This window comes from Neovison vison, chromosome X (genome assembly GCF_020171115.1).
Source record: "Neovison vison isolate M4711 chromosome X, ASM_NN_V1, whole genome shotgun sequence".
Taxonomy (NCBI): Eukaryota; Metazoa; Chordata; class Mammalia; order Carnivora; family Mustelidae; genus Neogale; species Neogale vison.
Genome location: NC_058105.1, coordinates 126,182,626 through 126,201,860, shown reverse-complemented (window position 1 = coordinate 126,201,860; position 19,235 = coordinate 126,182,626). Strand labels below are relative to the sequence as shown.

The following is a 19,235-nucleotide window of genomic DNA, read 5'->3' as shown; positions in this document are numbered from 1 at the left end:
GATGCCACCTATCACCGTGTAGCAACACGCACTGAATAAAAACCACGGGTTACAGGACAGTCTTGAGATGGGGACGGCAGAAAGTCTCAGGTCCGAAACGGAGGCCAGGACTGCAGATACCCTGGAAGCGATGGGTGCGCCAGGCAGGTCTACGGACAGCTTCTCCCTGCTGACTTCTGGCGGCACGGGGTTACGGAGCGTGTGACAGCCTGCTCCTGGGCGAGTCCCAGGAGCACGGCGGCTTTGTGCACGTGTGGCCGTCATTTCAGAGCCAGCGGAACTTTTGTCTGCCTGTTATGAACTGTGGAAATCAAAGAGCCTAACAAAGATGTTGGAGTAAACGGGCAATGCGCTCTCGGCGTAGGCAGGCATCGGAGGTAAAGGGAACATGCGACAAAGATCTTCCTTTAAAAAAAATAAAATAAAATTATTTTCTCTTTCAACCCAGAAGAAAATAGAAGGTAGACCTCAGTGGTACATTCCACAGAGTACAACCACAATAATTTAATTGCAGGCTGAAAAGGAATTTAACACAAATGTCCAGGTTAGTCGGCATGTGCACACACACACACACACACACACACACCTCAAATCACCCAAAGAACAACACACTTTGAGCAACGAATCTTACAGGGCGCTCTCCGCCCTAAACTAGTTGCAGAATGAATAAAGCCAAGGAGTTGCACGTCTTTGTTTAAAGGGCGATGGAAATTCTTCTGAATCAACTAGGTCAAAGACAAGAGCTTTTGAGAAAGGAAAATTAGTTTGAGGAAATCAGCCTGTATCTTTTCAGGCGAGACAGATGGCAAGAGTGTGTCCTTGTTCCCTCAGCTAATAAAAACAGAGTTGGAATTAAAACCTAGATTTCACACATAAGTAAATTAAATTAAATTACACCTAGATTTCAGGCGCCTGACTGGGTCCGTCGGTAAAACACGGGACGCTCAGGGTCGTGAGTTCGAGCCGCACGCTGGGTGTAGCAATTACTAACCAATAAATAAAAGAAACAAAATCAAACCTAGATTTGTTTCTTGCAGTGAGGAAATCATGTTTCCAAGTCAGAGGAGGCAGGACACGAATGAGATTTCTAAGCGGAGGTCCTGTGCACGAACAGGTAAGACAACGAGACCTGATCCTCACCTCAGGGACGGCCAACCGGACCGGGTCCAGATTAGGCCCAGAGCCAAGGAACGGCGGGTCCCATCCCGTGAGTGCTCTTGCCTCGCCCCTCGAGTGTCCGAGGCTACTCTGACAAGGACCCTTCTTGGGAGAAGTTGGGCGACAAAGGACAATCACACGTGTGACGCCCCCAAATCTGCCCACCGGCCAGGTCAGACCGCAGCATCTTCAAGCCGTCAGGGCTCACCCACGCGGCGAGCGCCTCCGGATGGACCCGTCACAGGTCGGCCCAGCTGTCACACCGCAGTCACCGTGCGATGCTTCCTGGAGGAGACGCTCTTCCAAAGGCGGCTCTCGGGAGCTCGGCTTCAACTGGGAGCCAAACCGGAGACTTTGCCGGCGTCGTCCTTCGTGGGACGGGAGGAGAAACTAACGGTCTGAGGAGCAAGGGTGCGAAGAAAGAGTCCCACGGAGGTGGGCTGTTCCCTCCTGCGGGTCTTGGCTTTGGACTGTCCGGCAGGTGGAAGCATCGTTCACCCCCACGAAAAGCGGGCATGAAAAATCGGAACCACATCGGGCCGTTCCCGTGTCACGTGCTGGACTTGAATCGAAAGGAGAACCTGCTCCCTTGCTCACACGGTGACTGTGGGTCCGGCAGGAGATGCGTGTTCTGTCCGGCTAGTTTCCAGGTCCAAAAAGCATGGAATGTTCCAGCTCCCGCAGGCTAATGATCCCCCCCCCCCAAGCACGCTAATATGTTTGATAAAAGTTCCCAGCATGAGCACAGGGAATACTTACCATAAGAATGACACGTGGGGAGAAGCAAATGGAGGCCCCTTCTCTGCCGGAGGCGGCAATTAGACCCTGGGTGGGGGGGACACTCCGGGGGGCTGGGGCCTGCGGACGGGCTCAGATCTCCTCATTGCTTGGGCCGTGAACACCTCGACCCACCTGCGTGACGGCTGCAGGGATGGTGCCGGACGTTTCTCATGCGGCTCAGCTCTGCTGCCTCACGGCTTCCGAGATGAAGTGTTGCCGCCAGATGCTCCGTGAGCCCATGTCTAAGTTATTTCTGCTTTTGTCTGCTTCAGATTCTGTCCTTTCTCTCTTTTCTCCCCAGTGCGGCCTGTAGGTCACAGAGGATATCCTCGTGTCCGTTCCCGCACGACACTGGAGTCCTTGAGAAGGATGCTGTGCGGGGAGCCCTCACCCAGGCTGGCTGGTCGCTGGACTCAGACTGGGAAGTCCACGGACCCCGCTGTCCCTTAAACCCTTCTCATATGCATCCCACTGAACGTGTCATCGCACCACTGGTGAAAGGAACAGAAGAGCCTCTCTTCTCAGAGCGTGAGATCCCATTTATTTTCCCCAGAAATGAGGTCATGATTTTCACTTATGGAAACAGCACGGGGACCACAATAAAGGGAATGAATCATTCCACTTGGGACGGTTTCTAGAAGAAGCTCTCTCTCCTAGGGGTCCAAACCTGTAATTCTTTGACAATCACTAGCCGTGGTGGCTTCACCGGTCAAAGAGCGGGTAATTCCCAAGAGACAGCCGTAGGTTACAGGTTACGTAAGAGATATTCAAAATGCATCAACTTTGTCCTGAAGCTAATTGTATAAAGTCAGGGAAAACAATAGAATGCCAGGAAGTATTACCATAGGATTTAAATGTTCTGAACTTTGTAAAACATAAAAAAACTTTTCATCCACTGCTCATTAGGGTTGCAAAGAAGTAAAGGACGTTCTTGGCTATTCGGACACAGTGCATTTCCATGGGGGCCCAGGCTTTTCATTTTCCTCCTTAAGCTATGTTTTCCTTGGGCTCTATGGACTCCCCAAACATCTAACACAAAACAAAAACCTTCCACGGCCGCATTCTGCGGTGTTTCAGAGGTTTGACCCTTCTCCAATAAATTTCACAGATGTCACATGAAGCCGTCCAGATGTTCGGATGTTCGTACAAGCAAAACCAATATTCCTCACCTCTAAATTTGGCTCTGAATCAACCTGGAACATGACTAAGAATCTGGAGTTGGAGCCCTTAGAAGAACGGAACTCCCACTGAGATCAAAGCAGCATGCCAAGGCATGGAGACGGGGCCCTAAATTACCCCTTTTCAACACACAGCCTCAGCACCACATGGGAAACAAGTCAAGGGAGTGAGTTACAACACCCCTAAGGAGAAGGAGAAGCAACCCGCTTCCCACAGATAGGAGGCTTGTCACCGAGAGCAAGGTGTCCAGGTACAAGGTCACAGAGCATAAATAGGAAAGCGAATTATAGATCTTTTATAAAGCGAATGCATGACTCTCGTGCGAACATAACATGACCGTGTGTCCACGATTCGATTCCAGCATGAAACACTGCAAGGACCAAGAATAGGTTACATTTGGTTCAAAGGAGAAATCCAAAAAAATATAAATATATATTCCCAAACAGCAAGACATTCCCATACAGCAAGACGGGCTGGACCAGATTTACAGATAGATGCCAAAGGGCCTATTCACGGGGCCAGCATCAATGGCATTCCTCTGGCCACAGCCCATTTGCATTTCCATGGACAAGACTCTTCTGCATTATGGCCAGCTTTCTACCATTTGCAGACTAAGAAAACAGCGGAAAGTCCATGGACAATGGAGATAACCTGGTCGGGTCTGACAGAGGACATCCACTCCAACGTCGTTTCTGTTTTGCTCGATCTGAAGTGCTTCACCATTTCTGCCGGCTCTAATAATCCCATTTCAACACTGAATTTTCACGAGCTATGATTTCTTCGACGTTGTCTTACTATTGTTTATCAGGCACTCATTCAAAAATTCCTCACACACCAACCAACAATGATCCATAAGTGATGGGAGAAACTGTCCATTTTTGTTTGAGTTTGAATACATCCAGATATGTCTTTGTGTGCGGAGAAGAAAGCATTTTATTGTTTTGTGTCAGTTTGGCTTTGCGTACGTGAACGCAGCGGCACAGAACAGACGGGCGAGCTATCGCAAAGGCCCGAATGCGGCCCGGCACCTGTTTTCTGTACAGCTGGTGAGCTAAGAACTGTTTTTGCATTCGTAGATGCTAACTTGGGGGGCGGGGAATGAAATTTCATGACATGTGAAAATGACATGAAATTCAAGTTTCAGTGCCCGTACATAAAGTTTTATTGGAACACGGCCAGACTCATCCGTGGCTGTCTTATGGGTCACTGATCTTGTGCTACAACGGCAGACTTGGTTGCCAGACATGGTTGCCAGAGCAATCTTAGGATCTGCGGAAGATGAAAGTATTTACCATCCGGCCTTTAGTGCTGACCCCCGGCATAAGGTATGAGACAGTAACTACAATGTGTGTGTGCCGACAATGAACTTCGCTACGCCAGCAAGCCCTCCTGCTCTGTTCCGACACCATCCATCCACAAACGGCGCTGGATCCCATCATGGAGGGCTCCGTCCTGGAAGGCTGTGTTCCTCCCACCCCCTCAACCCATCCTCTGTGCTTCTGGTCACCGGCTGTCACTCGGGGATTCCCACCACCCCTTCCTTGAGTTCCAGGAATTTCCTAGAGTGGCTCACGGAACTCAGAGAAACATGGTACTTCCTGGATCACCAGGTAGTTGTAAGGGATATAAGTCAGGAACAGCTGGACGGAGGAGATGCGCAGGGAACGTGGGGCTTCCGTGTCCTCTGCAGGGGCACCACTCCCCCAGCACCCCGATGTGTCCACCAACCTGGAAGCCTTCCTAAACCCTCCTTTTGAGTTTCTGCTGGGGCTTCATTACCTAGGCACGATGGGTGAACTCTCTGGCCATGGAAGACTGAACTCCTGCCCTTCTCCCCTCCCTGGAGGTCCCGGGTGGAACGGGGAGTCCCAGCAACTGTAACCTCGTGGTTGGCGGCACTGAGAACCACACTCCGTTCTCGGATGCTTTCCAAGTGTCACCTCACTCATGGAACAAAAGACATCTTACTGTTCTTTCCATTTAGGGAATGTCAAGGGTTTTAGGAGCTCTGTGCCACAAATGGGGACAAAGACCAAATGTGCGTGTATTACAAATCACAGTATCATAGCACAGTGCTTAAAACAATGTCTCCCTGAGGGATGCCTGGGGGGCTCAGTCGGTGACGTGTCTGCCTTCAGCTCGGGGCATGATCTCAGGATCCTGGGATCGAGCCCCGCACGGGGCTCTCCGCTGAGCAGGGAGCCGGCCTCCCCGTCTCCTGCTGCACCACTCCCACTCTTGCTGGCGTTCTTGCTCTCTCAAACAAATAAATAAAATCTTGACAGTGAAAGAGAAAGAGATATTCTCGACATCACAGAATGGTTCATAAAAACAATCTGGACTTCTCCACTGAGACAAAACGCCAGGGTACCGTACTCCCATTTCCAGTCACCCAGCAAATGCTCCAAAATTATCCCTGAACTGGTCTTCTGAGGAATTACACCAAATGGAATGGAGGTTCTGAGCATAAGGCCCTCCACTGGAGTGGCAGTTGCCTTTGTCCAGATATCTCTCTGCTTGGAGATCAGATTCCAAGGGCACTATGAAAGAATTCCTAAAGTCCTCCTAGCTTCGGAATTCTTCTGTCTTTCCTGTAAGAGGGATCCCAGTGTGCATCCCTCACCTTCCCTCCCCCTGCTCCCGCCCCCCCCAGCTAACTCCTACCACAGTCCTAACACCCAGAAGTCAAGTCCTAACACTCCAACACCCCAACAGTTCTGTCCTTGGTCGCCAAATATTTGCACCCAGGTGAGTCCTGAGTCACGGGCTAGGAAAGACTCCCGAGAAGAGGGCAGAAACGCACTCACTTGCATAACAACTAATTAATGGATGAGTTCAGAGGAAACTCTGAGTGGCAGAAAGGAGGGAGAGGTGGCATTGGGGAAGAATGAAACGGAATCAGCAGAGAGCAAAGGAGGGACGGATCCTAAAAAGACACAAATATGCCAGCTGGCGAGAGAAGGGAAGGCGGCCTACGGGGCCCGTCCACACCATCCTGGGGACTCTTAAGGGATCCTGGGCCAATTTTTTAAAAGGAATGAAGGTTGTTAAAAAGGGGATTTGCTCAGCAAGCCAGACAGGTACAAAGTAAGAGCAAAGACCAAAGAGGCTATTGTATTACTTAATCACACGGGCCCAGGACACAGGAGGACACGGTCAATGAGCAGTTGTTGAAACTGAAATAATCAAACGCTCTTAGCTCAAGTAAATGAAATATATTTCAAGAAAATGTTAAAATAAAAACATCAATAAGAGGCCTGAATGGCCATCCATTGTGGTGTATGGGGGAAAAAAATCAGGAAATTGTATTTGGTATAAAAAAATGTGTTAAGAGACAGATTAGTTAAAAGAAGTTCTTAAAACAATTACATGCTCCAAACTGAACTTTTTATTTGGATATTTTATTAGGTTTTTATAGCACCGCAGTAATATTTCATCCCCAAAAGTATTTAGGATTGCTTGGATGAAAACATTAAGATAAAAATTGGTGACCAAAAAAAATTGATTACAAAGACTATTTAGATAGAATACAAAAATGCCTCTTTCTTTTATGTCAAAGGCATATGTTTACAGTCTTAATTAGAACAGATGGTCTTTTTTTTTTTTAAGATTTTATTTAAATTCAAGTTAGCTAACATAGAGTATATTATTAGTTGCTGGGGTAGAATTCAGTGATTCACCAGCTGCGTGTAACACTCAGTGCCCATCACATCACAGGCCCCCTTGATGCCCATCCCCCACTTACCCCATTTCCCCACCCCCTTCCCTTCAGCGACCCTCAGTTTGTTCCCTAATATGAAGAGTCTCTTATGGTTTGCATCCCAGATGATCGTACAATTTAGTTATTATTAAAAGTGAAGTTCTAAAAGTCATTCTAAAAGATAACCATTTGGAGGTAGATTTGGTTATACGTAGAAAGTCCACCCCAAAGCACCAGGAGAATCAACGGCTACACTGAGCAGAAGACCTTTCAGAATAGTCTCGTGGTTCTATACTTCAAATGCGTAGGGTGTCTAATGGGAAAACCACAAGCTTTGGATTCCATCAGAACTCGTTTAAATTCCGTCTCTGCCATGTCCTAGTACTCAGTAGCCAAGTGACATTGCACAAAGGTCAGGAAACCCTCCCAAGCATCTGTGACACAGAGATGGTCACGCCAATTAGAAAGTCAAGACTAGGTTCATCTTTACACAACAACAAAAACAAAGTTAAAAAAAGCTACTTTACCTAACATAGAAAGTTATCTGTCTTCCGTGTGCACATAATTTGAGAGGTCCAAGACTCAAAATGGGGGCTCCGTGCAATGAAAGACCCAGACACCTTCTACCTTTCTTACTGGTTATTCTCACACTTGCCTCCGTCATTAAAGCTAAGTCTTCGAGTAAGACAGCTGCTAGAGCCCCTGACGTCTGTCTGCATCCTCCACAGCAGAGGACAGAAAAGGCGAAGAAAGACCCAACAAGGATGTTTTCTGGCGAAATCAGTACCTTTTTACAGAGGCATCTCAAAAGTCCTTCGCAATGATCCCACCTGCATTCCGTGGGCTAGAGATAAGATAAGATGGCCGCACTGCGCAGCAAAGAAGATTTGGGAAATGTAGATGCCTAATTCTAGCTGGTGAGGAGGCAGGTTTTAGTTTGAACAGAAACTGGGGGAGAAGGCAGAGCCACCCACCGGACATTACAGAGTATACGGGGAGAAGAAGAATTCCTACAGGTGCCAAGACCCCTGAAGGCGCTCCATGCATACCACATGCCCAGTAACGAGACACTTATTTTTCTATCACATCAGAAAGTAAAACGGGGGAGACTAGAGCTGTGTTCTTCATTTCTTTCATAGCTGCCAAAATGCACGGACCAGGGTTCTCCACCTCGACATTACGGACACGGAGACCAGGTGACTCTTGCTGTGCGGGGCTGTCCTGGGCACTGCGGGTTGCCGTCAGCATCCCTGACCTCCACCCACCTGCTGCCTATGGCTTCCACCACCACCTGAGACAACCAAGACTGTCCCCAGCCATTGCTACTTGTGGTCTTGGGAACAAAATCACCCCAGGTTGAGAACCAGCGCGTAAACCTACACGGGACAATCAGTCACTCCTCCACATGACCTACAAGGTAAATGGTGCTGAAGACCCTACAAGGTAAAAGTGCTGACTTCGTTACAGAGAGCGGAGTAGAGGACAAAGGCGTAGATTCTCTGAATTACAAATAATCTTGCTAAGTTACATGGATACAAAAATGGACTGTATTGTTACTTTCTTCTAAAGGTAATGCCCTAAAGATGTACTCTGGGGAGAAAGAATGTAATACACCAGTCTTACTGGTTCGTGCCTCCATCAGAATATGTGTTGAGCAGCTGGTAGCTGCCCCCCCAGCATCGTTCGCTAGGACAGTGGGGAACACCACGGTCAACAAAGGAGACAGTCGGCTTCTGCCAAGAGCTTACTTTCTGGTCAAGGAGACAGAGTGTGAGAGAGAAAACAAGACCCCTGTTACCGCACGTCAGTGTGTAAAGGGCAGGGGGGTCAGACACCCAGTTCTGGGGGGGGGGGAGAAGAGCAGCCTCCAAGGGCCAAGAGGAGGAGGAGATCAAGTGAGAGAGAGAGAGAAGGGGAGACACGGGGCCAGCGTTTTGGTCTGAGCAAGGTGGAGAGAGACGGACAGACATAGGGCAGACAGCATGATTCAGCTTTTACGTCTAGAAGGTCATTCCAGGAGCTCTGTGCGGACCGCATGGTTTGGGGCAGACGCCGCGGCTGGGAGCCTCCACACGATGCTCGGGGACGGCGCAGGCAGACGATGGCCTGCTGGACAAGGGGCGGGGGCGGGGCAGGCGCAGGAGGACCGGGGAAGGGATCATGTTTGTGGGTGGCCGCCACAAATGCTGCGCGTGCGCGGCTTCTACGAAACATTCCACGATCCCTAGCTTTCAAAACAGATTCAGAAAGTTACATCATTATTACTCGCAGGTTTTATCTGTTCCTCGGCTGTCCCAGTATTTATTCGCGACGGGTTTTCAAGCTGTTGATCTCTGGGCAGCACTCCGAAGTCTGGGACCCTCCACCCCTCTGCCGGGTGACTCCAGGACTGTTACCGAATAGGCACGTGCCCGAGTGCCCCACCTGTAAAACGGGAGTTCCTAACGCTCACGCTTCCCCTCATTACCCTAAAGACAAAGAGCAAAAAGACTCTATGGGTTCCACAGATCTGGAAAGAAATGCAAACCGTAATTAGCTGCAAACGGAACCGGTGATAATATCCAGCAAAGGCAATACCTTGGATTAGGGCATAAGATTCATTCTCAAAGATTCAGACGGAAGCCAACCCTTTGAACTGATGTCCACTTTGTACTGTATTCCAAAGTTTCTCATGGGGTTAGCTGTAACTTATTAATGCGTCCCTTGCTTTTAGGCAAAGGGAATGGATTTCTCTTCTTGTGAAATGCGGTCTCTCGTATCCGCCTTGATCATTCGCAAGAAGATACGGTTTAACATCTCATGGTTCTGATGGGCGGTGTGGTTGGGGGGAGCGGTTTTTTAATTAGGATACTTAAAAACCCAGTTCACAAGAAACTTTTCCATTTGAATTTCTTTTAAAGGGGTAAAAAAAGAATTTCTTAATGGAGTAAGGAGAAAGGGCATCACTTAAATGAGAGATAATACTGGTAATTCAAGAAACACTCAACTAATATAAAACGGGGCAGAAACGCTACTCGGGAATTTTCATCAGCCTCATGTCCTTTTCTCTCTGTCTGGGTACATACACCTTCCTGCGATGATGACATAAACGAGTTACCCAACACGCCAGTGGAAGAACAATGTCATAGAGCCTAGGAAACCTCTCGCCAGAGCAAATGTTGAAGTTATTACATAAAAAAGTAAACCGTAAACCAGGCATTTCATTTCTGTCCCAAACTGAGCAAGTCAGAGCTAACCGAAGCTTACTTCCATCATGATTCCACATTTCACCTACGAATGCTATTTTTAATAGAATCCATGTGTATTAGACGGCGTCCTGTGTGCAGGGATGTTGGAATGGATCACTTGGTGTAGGGATATCAGTCTACAGTCACTGACTGGGAGAGAATGGGTTTGGAAGACCCTTCAAAATAATAATATTCTTCATAAACAAGCAATTAGTACGATGTGCTGCCCAGATAACATTGTACTTCTAAAATAAAGGACTGTTTGAATTTAAAGTCTAATAGGAATGCGGATGAAATAAAGCTCATCAAACACTATCAGGATGCCAGAGTTGCCGATATCTTCAGCCAGCGGTAAACTGTATTTGTACAGTACATACTACAAACGTATACCAATGTACATGTGTATTTTTTTCAAAATTGCCCGTGTTTGGGGACTGAGGTAAAACGTACGCTATTCACTGCACAAATCAATACAATGACAACTTTCGAGTGTGTGTGCAGGGCCAGGGTGACTCAGAAACGGAAAAGAGGCTTTTTAAACAAATTATTTAACCAGCAATTCTAGAAGTTCTGCACCCAATTCCAACTTGTGTGTAAGTGGGTGGGTGCAGCTTCTAGAAACGCCCACTGGCCCTCCAGCATCGGCTGAGAGTCCTACACGTTAACTCACTTCTGACACTGTGTACCTGGTGACAGTGTCCGTCTCAGGGTGTAAGGGCTCGGTCGCACAGGCTGCTCCCCACCCCTCTGCCATGACCCCTGCGCCTCACGGCCACCTCAGTGCCCATCACAAATCCCAGATGTCACCTGTGCTTCTGCCTGACCTGCTGCAGATGGCGGGGTCCCACTGACCCCCTCGCTGGCTTCCATTCATCCACTAGGGCAGCTCAGCAGAACATGCAACCAAAAACTTTACTGGGCTGCTCACTTTCGATGGGTTGATTTTGAGAGGATATTAGCTCAGGAGAAGACAGGTAGGAGAGATGCACAGGGCCAGGCACGGGGCAATGGTGGGGAGACCTGTCCCCAGGTCTGCATCTGCACACGTGTCACATGTGGGAGCTCTCCGGACCCTGTCCCTTTGGGTTCCGCTTTAAAAGGAGGCTTCATTATCTAGGCATGATTGACTAAATTATTGGCTGCTGGTGATTGAATCAACCTCCCGCTCTCTCCTGTCCCTGGAAATCAGAGAGTGGGCCTGAAAGTCCCGACCCTCTGTTCAGGGTTGGTTTGCGTAGCAACGGCCCCCTTCCTTAGCTGTGTTCCAAAACTCACCTCGTTCACTAAACCCCTTTGCAGTGGAGAGGGGCTTGTTAGGGATAACAAGACAGTTGTTTACCTCTGGGATTCAGGAGGGATTCGGGAGGGATTTTAGAAACCGAGGACAAGAGACCAAGTAGCCCAGAAGATGGTCCCAGTGTTCTTATTGCTCAGAAAGTTCCAAGGGTTTGGGGAGCTGTGAGCCGAGAACGGCTGAGGAGAATCAAATACATGAAGGAGATATTCTGGCCATCTGTATGACCAACCACACATGTCCCACAAATCACAATATCGCAAATTCCTGCCAACAAGACTACATACAAAATAGCTTAAGTGTATGTAGAAGGCAGTGAATCTTCTGGTGCAACCAGAAGACGTTTTGTCCTTAAAATGTTTTTGGATTAAAAAAAAAAAAAGGGAGAGAAATAAGGTAACTTAGAGAAAAACTGGTATGTGTGTCTTGATTGTGGCAGTGGCCAATTGGACCTACAAGTCATGAACTACGTATGATGATACACGTACACTGCACCGATGTCAACGTTCGGCTTTTGACGTTGTCCTACAAATATGTGAAGTGCAGCTTTTAGTGGAAACTGCATAAGGGATATGTGTAATTTCTCTGCCGTCTCTGCAACCTGGTGTGACTCTAGAATTATCTCAAAATGACAGGTTTTTAGAAATATTGATGCACTTGTAGGGAACATACCTTAGAACATTGCTTGTGATTCCGGCACCAAACCAGGGATCCATTGTTCTGCAAAAAGAGAAATATTGTCTCATTAAATAATTTTCTAACTGACAAGTGTACACTGTCAATATCGTTTTTCCGTATCATCCTTAACAGAAGAGCAATTTCGCCATCCTGACGTTCTCTCTTCCCAAAACCGAAAATGCGTTTCTAACGTACGTTCTAGTTTCATCCTTGACCTCATGATAGAAACACAGACGTAGAAACTAAGAGAGATTTCAAGTTGTCTGAGAGCAAGAGGGTCCAAGCCACCTCTCCTGGTGGGCTGAGCCGTGAAATGCAGACCCGTGGGGAAATGAACACTAGGCATCTGTCCAGTGGTAAGCAGTTTTGGTAAATTCACAAGTCAGGGGTTTCCATCTCAACCCATTCACAGTCACAGAGTTTGAGCCTGGGAGTCAGCTGTTACTGACAAGTCACCAGGTGGATCTGTGAGTGTGGACTACGGACTTGCTATCCTGGTACCTGAAGTTTATCCGTCTGTAAAAGGAAACACTATGTCATGCATGATGTTGCCGGCATAAGGAAATAGTACACCTACACCACGCAGCATGGCTTGATATCTCAGTCAACATGGAATAAATATTAGAACTATGGTTTACTGTATCGACCATCCCCATTTCTGCTGGGAAACCTCTCATCCCCCATGACTAACGTCTTGGTCGTGATTTCTCCCTTGGCTGGGGTACGTTATGTCAGAACGTGTGAGGTTGCGGTGGTTGGTAGAGATGGTAAAAGCAATCAAGTCATAATGTAGATGCTGTGGCCCCTGGTTCGTTGACGTTCAGGATTGGGTAGGACATATACTGGCCTGTTCCTCTGTTGGAATCTCTAAACTTTGCGTTTAGAGATGTAATAGTGTTACATTTGTTCCCCACGCACAGGAAAGAGAAGTGAACCAATATATCTTTTATAAAATATTTTTACAGCAAGTTCATGGAGATATAATTCATGCACACAAAGCGTACGTCACCCGAAGTGAACACACCTACGGTTTGCAGTCAGAAGTCCATTCTGAAGACCGAGAAGTGCACTGACAAGGCTGTGCAGCTGTCACCGCCATCTAGTCGTCGGACACGGTCACCAACCCCAGAATGAAACTCGGACCCATCAGCAGCCATGCTCCAGCTCCCCCACCTCGAGCCCCTGGCAACCACCGACCTACTCTCCTCCTCTGTAGAGTTGACCGATTCTGGAAATTTCATGCAAATGGAACTGTAGAACAGGTGGCCTTTTGTGTCTACATTCTGCCGCGCGGCACCATGGATCCCAGCTGGCTGAACCGTAGAGTCTTCTGCTCTGCCAATACTGCTGCAAACACCAACACTTCCTACCGTTGTGTCCGACCGTGTTGTATGGAAAGATCCTATTTTTCTCTTCCGCTCCCAAGAATCTACCTAAACATACCCCACGTCCAATAACACACTGTCCTAATACGGATTCCCACTGCAACAACTCAACTGCATAGAGTCAGAAAGTTTCCTCCGCTGCACTGAGCTGGCCGGGCTGTGGCTGGAAGGCCACAGCCCCATATGAAAGCTTTAACCGTGAGATCTACCATGAGGCCGTAACTCTCCTTTGCAGCCCGGCCGTCCCAGAACCGTAAGGCAGACCCACAACGTCAGCTAATCTGGGATCAACCTCCCAGACCCTCTGCCGACTTCTGCACGCCCTCAGTGCGCCCACATCTCTCGCTGTTTCTCAAGGTTCACTGGCCGGACTGGCCGGACCGGAGCTGGGCAAGGAGGAGGAGGGAAAGTGTGATTTTTGGCAGGGTCTTTATCAGAAAAATACTTCGACTGGGTAGAGGCCAAGGCAAGACAAATGGTGGCCGTGCTTTAATTCCCGGGAAGGAAGGGGTCGTAGAAACGGCGCGAGAAAGCATAATGCGTAGACGGACACGCATCCGGGGAGCCCCTGGCGCAGTGACACACTCGGAGTTCACAGGAGGATCAAGCAGGCTGCGGCATGGTTGCCCAGGCACAGGGCGACCATGGCAAAAAGCAGAGGTCAGACGCAGAGAGGCGCGTCACAGAAAAGCGGAGAGCGGCCTCCCAGGCACCCTGGGTGAGCCTCCTACGAGAAGCCCGCCTCACCGTCCTGCTGGGGACGGCCCTTCCTCCCGGCGCTGCGTGGGGCGGGCTCCTGCGGGGACTTCCCAGGACCACACCCATCGGGGCGCCCCGGACCCCAGTCCGAGTGCCCCGTGCTCAGTGCCCAGTGACAGACAGCGGTGAGGTCCCTTCCCAAGGGACTGCGGTCTGAAATGAGTGAACCTGGATGTTGGAGACGGGGTCAAAGCTAGTGCCTGAACCAACACAGCCTCTTGATCGGGGTCACGGTCTGAGGACGGTGGTCAGAAGGTCCTGCACCTTGTGCAGGGAGGGAACCTACACATGGCCCAGCTTCTGCCCTGTTCCCTCCCCATCCTCCCCGCCCTGGACAGATGGACAGGCCTCTGGAGGACGTCGCGGTGCCCTAACAGCCTCTGTCCTTGCCGCGCTGCTCTGGAGACATGCACCCCCCACTCCCGGTCTCTGGGCTTGGGACAGACTTTCTTTTACTGAAGTCAGCTCGGCGACAGGAGCGCCTTCCCCCTCTGTCCTGGAATGCCTCCCAGGACAGCAGCCCAGCTCCTGGCTCGCACAGAGGTGGCTTCTGTCGCCGGCCATGGGAGGCACCCAGGGGCTGCCGAATGGACACGGCAGTTGCTGCTGGTCTCGAGCGAGGACCGATAAAGTATTACTAAAGGGGGGTGGGGGGATGCCTTTGCCGGGACTATTTTCCATCGGGACTGTGGCTGCACTATTGCCCACATCTTCATGGCGGGCCCGTGCTTGGCGCTCCCACACTCAGCCTGCTGGGCACACCCCACGCCGTGACCACCAACTTCACCGACCCATTTCACAGCTGAGAAACGGGGACTCCCAGAAGGCAAGTGAAAGAGCCAAAGTCATGAACCAAATGGCCAAGCACAGCGCGGACGCCGTCGTGAGTAACGGCTCCAAGAAACAAGGGGTGAGCCCGCCGGTGGGTCTTGCAGGAATCTGCCGAGTCAGGATCTTGGGAGCGGGTAAGGTTGCTTATATGGTCCTAAGTGTCATGGGTTCAGGAAGCAGCAGTTCAGACGGATGGGCTGGAACAGAGACCAGGAGAGGAGGGCGCATGCACAGACAGAAAGCGATGAGAGTCGATTTGGACAAATTGCCAGAAATAAAATGTGTTATGTACTAAACCTCAGAGGATAAAAAAAACAAATAGAAGCTAGGAAGAGTCGCGTATCTGGCACCCCTTGATTTAGCTCCCTCTTGCTTCCTTTGACTATAGATAAAATGGACAAAGCTTCACAAGAAAACACCAAGAATGGAGCACACAGGGCCTTCAGCACCCCAGCAAAGGCACCCTGTACCCCGCCATGCACAAACCCAGGGCCCCGAGACCCATCAAAGCAACAGCTGGAGCCTCTTGGTCAAGCTGCACGCATTTCGAGGGAAATTAACATCAGGGCTTTTCCTCGGCCAGAACATTTTCATGTCAAGCAAAATTTCCCACTAATCATAAAATGAGACGCTGTCATTATGGAGAAATATTGGGGGCCACAGCAAGCAAGCCAGGAAGATTATTACGGTGGTAATCGGGTTTTCTGTTGTTGTTCTTACCGACGACAGTATGTCCCAGAACGCTCAGGAGGATTAAACGCGTAATCCTCGTAAGGTATTTAGCAAAATGTCTGCAGTGGAGTTAGATGTCAGGAAAAAGTCCATAATGACTGACATTACTTTGCCATTATGACTGTTTTCAGGAGTGAGGGGGTAACCCTGTACTCAAAACCCCCCGATTCCTATGTATAATGGAGTCCAATCTTCTTACTGAGGCTCAGGAAAGGGAGCGCACCACGTTTTTCCCCTGGAGGGTAATAATCGTGACAGTTTGCCGATATGAACGGGCAACGGTATTATTTTCAGTTTGATTTCCTTCAGGCACGTGTATTTCCTTTAGCGTGAACCGTCTGTATTTTACCATTTCCATTCTGGATTCTTTAACCTTATCGACGCTAGCCGCTATGGGTGCCGATTAGATTTCAAAGTCATTTGTGTATAACAGGTGTTGTAAATATTTTCATTGTCATTCGCCTTTTGGATTTGTGTTTTCTCTCTGTGCAGAAATTTCTACACACACACACACACACACACACACACACACACACACACACACAGACGTCCATAGATATGTCCGTCCGCATTTCCTTTTTGGATTTTAGGTTTCCTGTTTTTCTTAAAACAATCGCCCCACGGCAAGGTTTTGCAGCTGTTCTTTGCTTTTGCCTTTTATCAATCAGCATCCGCCATTCTATTTACCTCCACAAAGAACTTCTAAGAACCCTGCCTAATGGCATCAGGGATGCTGGTAAACCCCCCCCGATTAACGCCAGGTGCACACACACCGAACCGTCCAGCCCCACCGCTCACCTGTCATGTTCTGGGAGCAGAAGAGCCATGGAAAAACACAAGAATTCAGTACATTTCAACATCCCGCCCCCGGGGGAAGTTCTTAGTCAGATTACAATAGCCTTTGCCAGTGAAGCCACTGGAGAACACAAACAAAATACAGTATTTGCAAGCAAGCCTCCTGCTGGCTTCCAGCCAGCAAAGACAAAGAGTCACAGGACCATTGCCTGTTGAATCATTATTGTACCTCCAGGTAGGATCAGACATGGGGGCTGGGGTAAAGATTACATCCTGTATTTTACTGGTTTAACTAGATCAAACGTGAGCGCTAGTCAGTCCACCTTTCAAAGAGTTTAGGTAAATTCAATCAGCTGCACCCGGACATTATTTCAATGACATGTTCAAAGTCTCTCCATTTCCAGCTTTTTGATTTCCTTCTTCCTTAAAGAAAAATAATTCTGCAAAAGCTTCGAGTAAAGGAAACACTTCGTTTACTCCAAGACAACCCACAAGGAAAGGATAAAGATCAATGAGAACTAGCTATCTAGATAGAAGCATTTGCAAAAAGAGAAGAGAGAACAGAAACTGTCCCGGAAAACCCACATAGACGAAATGTTTACCATTCAACCCTGTGAAGCTACAAATCATCAGCTTTGACTGTCAGTTGACAATTCTGATCTCATATTAAATACAAGTTTTGGGGGGCACCTGGGTGGCTCAGTGGGTTAAAGCCTCTGCCTTCAGCTCAGGTCATGATCCCAGGGTTGTGGGATAGAGCCCCCCATCAGACTCTCTGTTTGGCGGGGAGCCTGCTTCCCCCTCTCACTCTCTGCCTGCCTCTCTGCCTACTAGTGATCTCTGTCAAATAAATTAAAAAAAAAAAAAAACTTAAAAAACATCTTTTTAGAAATAAAAAAGTAAAAATAAATGTAAGGTTTTTTTAAACGAAGGCATGGGATGGGCACTTGCGTGACTCGGTCAAAGACCGTATGACTGTTAATCTCAGGGTGCTGAGTTCAAGCCCCATTATTTGAATAAAACTTAAATAAAAAATCAAAAAAGGAAAATGAAGGTATGGATTAAAATTTGGGAATTCATTTTCATCCAGAATATTTTCCTATTACTTTGGAACCATGGAATAATATACTTAATTGCATTTATTATTAACAGGATGTGATTGTCTCCTGTCGATACACTTGGAATTTCCCCCTGTATTCCACAGCAGCGAAAAGATAGTGGAGGAGAAGGACATTATGAGGAGTCATTTCTGTCGCTCGGAATTTTTTATTTTTCCAAATGAATCTTTGCAAGTGATCATTTCAACTACGGATTTCGTTCACAATATTTCTCGGGACGCTTCTAAGTACATCGCTAAGTGAGAGAAACTCATCTGGAAAGGCTCCGTGCTGTAGGATTCCAAATAGGCAAGCTTCCCAAAAAGGCAAAACTAAGGAGATGGAGGAAAGATCGTTGGCAGGCAGGGCGGGGGGGGGGGGGGGCGGGGGGGCAGGGCAGAGGAGGGCGGGGCAAAAACGATGGGACAGAAGGGATTGTTAAGGCAGTGAAAACACTCTGATGGCGTAACGGTGGCTCCATGTCCTTGTCCATTTCTCATGTACAGCACCAGGAGGGAACCCTAACGTGCACTGTGGCCTCGGGAGATAACGGTGTGTCACGGAAGGTTCACAGACACAGCCCACGGACCATGCGTGAGGGACGTTCATCCCGGGGGGGCTGTGCATGTGTGGGAACAGGGAGTCACTAGAACAGTATGCCTTCTACTCGGTTTTGATGGGAACCTGAAACTACTCTAAAAAACAAAATCCACCTCACAGTGTCGAGAGGGGAAAGAAAGCAAGCTTTGTGTGTGTATTTGTTGATCATAAGTAGGACTTCTTTTGGATGTTATGGGCGCCGTCCTTAAATAAATGGCTGTCTGCCCCCCACTCTCTGTCAGAAAATCCTCTGATTCCACCAACATCACACTGAACTGAATTCTCAAGAACCGTCAGCCATCCACGTGACTGCCTCTGTGGACGCCCAGCCCTTCCCCGTGCCCAGTGCCAGAATGCACGCCCGGCCACAGTGTCTGTGCTTCACGTCTTCGCGCCCAGCAGCTCATTGGGAACAAGAACCTTTGCAAGCCCTGTCCTTCCAACCAGGACATGTGCCCGCAGCAGGCCAGCTCCCGTGCATCCTTCAGGTCACAGAAAATGCCACTACTTTGGGGAAGGCTTCCATGACCCCTGCACCCTATCCCAGACCCCCGGTGACAGCCCAGACCCCCGGTGACACACACTCTAGCAAGCTCCTTGCACTTCTCTTCCCAAACGCTTTACCATGGTGGACACATGTAAATGTGTTATTTTTAATGATCAGGCGCCTGAAAACATGGTAAAGGCAGAGTCTGTTATATCTCTTGCTTACCATGGGCTCCCTGACCACCTTAAGAAATATTATTAATTAAATAATGAATGAAATGGAATCGAAAGTCATACGAGAAATTTACACTTTAATCACTCGGTCATAAGGACCTGAAAAGAATGAAATTAAGTAGACTGAGGTGTGCAAACCGTTCACTTTCTCTGAGAGGAGATTTGAGCAAGTAGGTTCATTATTTTGTTTCCTATAGAGCTCCAGAGATTCAGCATCGCAATATCAAAAATGGAACAAAAAAAACTTGCCTTCAGAATCAAATACAAATTATTTTAGAAATGATCATGCTAATTATCTCT

At 48.5% G+C, this 19,235-nt stretch overlaps 1 protein-coding gene across 1 annotated transcript in view; it reads right to left on the bottom strand.

Annotated features, from left to right (window-relative positions):
- Nucleotides 1-19,235, bottom strand: part of ANOS1 (anosmin 1) — a 173,711-nt gene that overhangs the window by 128,594 nt on the left and 25,882 nt on the right. Inside the window, exon 2 of the mRNA XM_044234665.1 lies at nucleotides 12,011-12,058. Coding sequence (XP_044090600.1) covers nucleotides 12,011-12,058 — 48 coding nt within the window. The remainder of the gene's footprint in view (nucleotides 1-12,010; nucleotides 12,059-19,235) is intronic.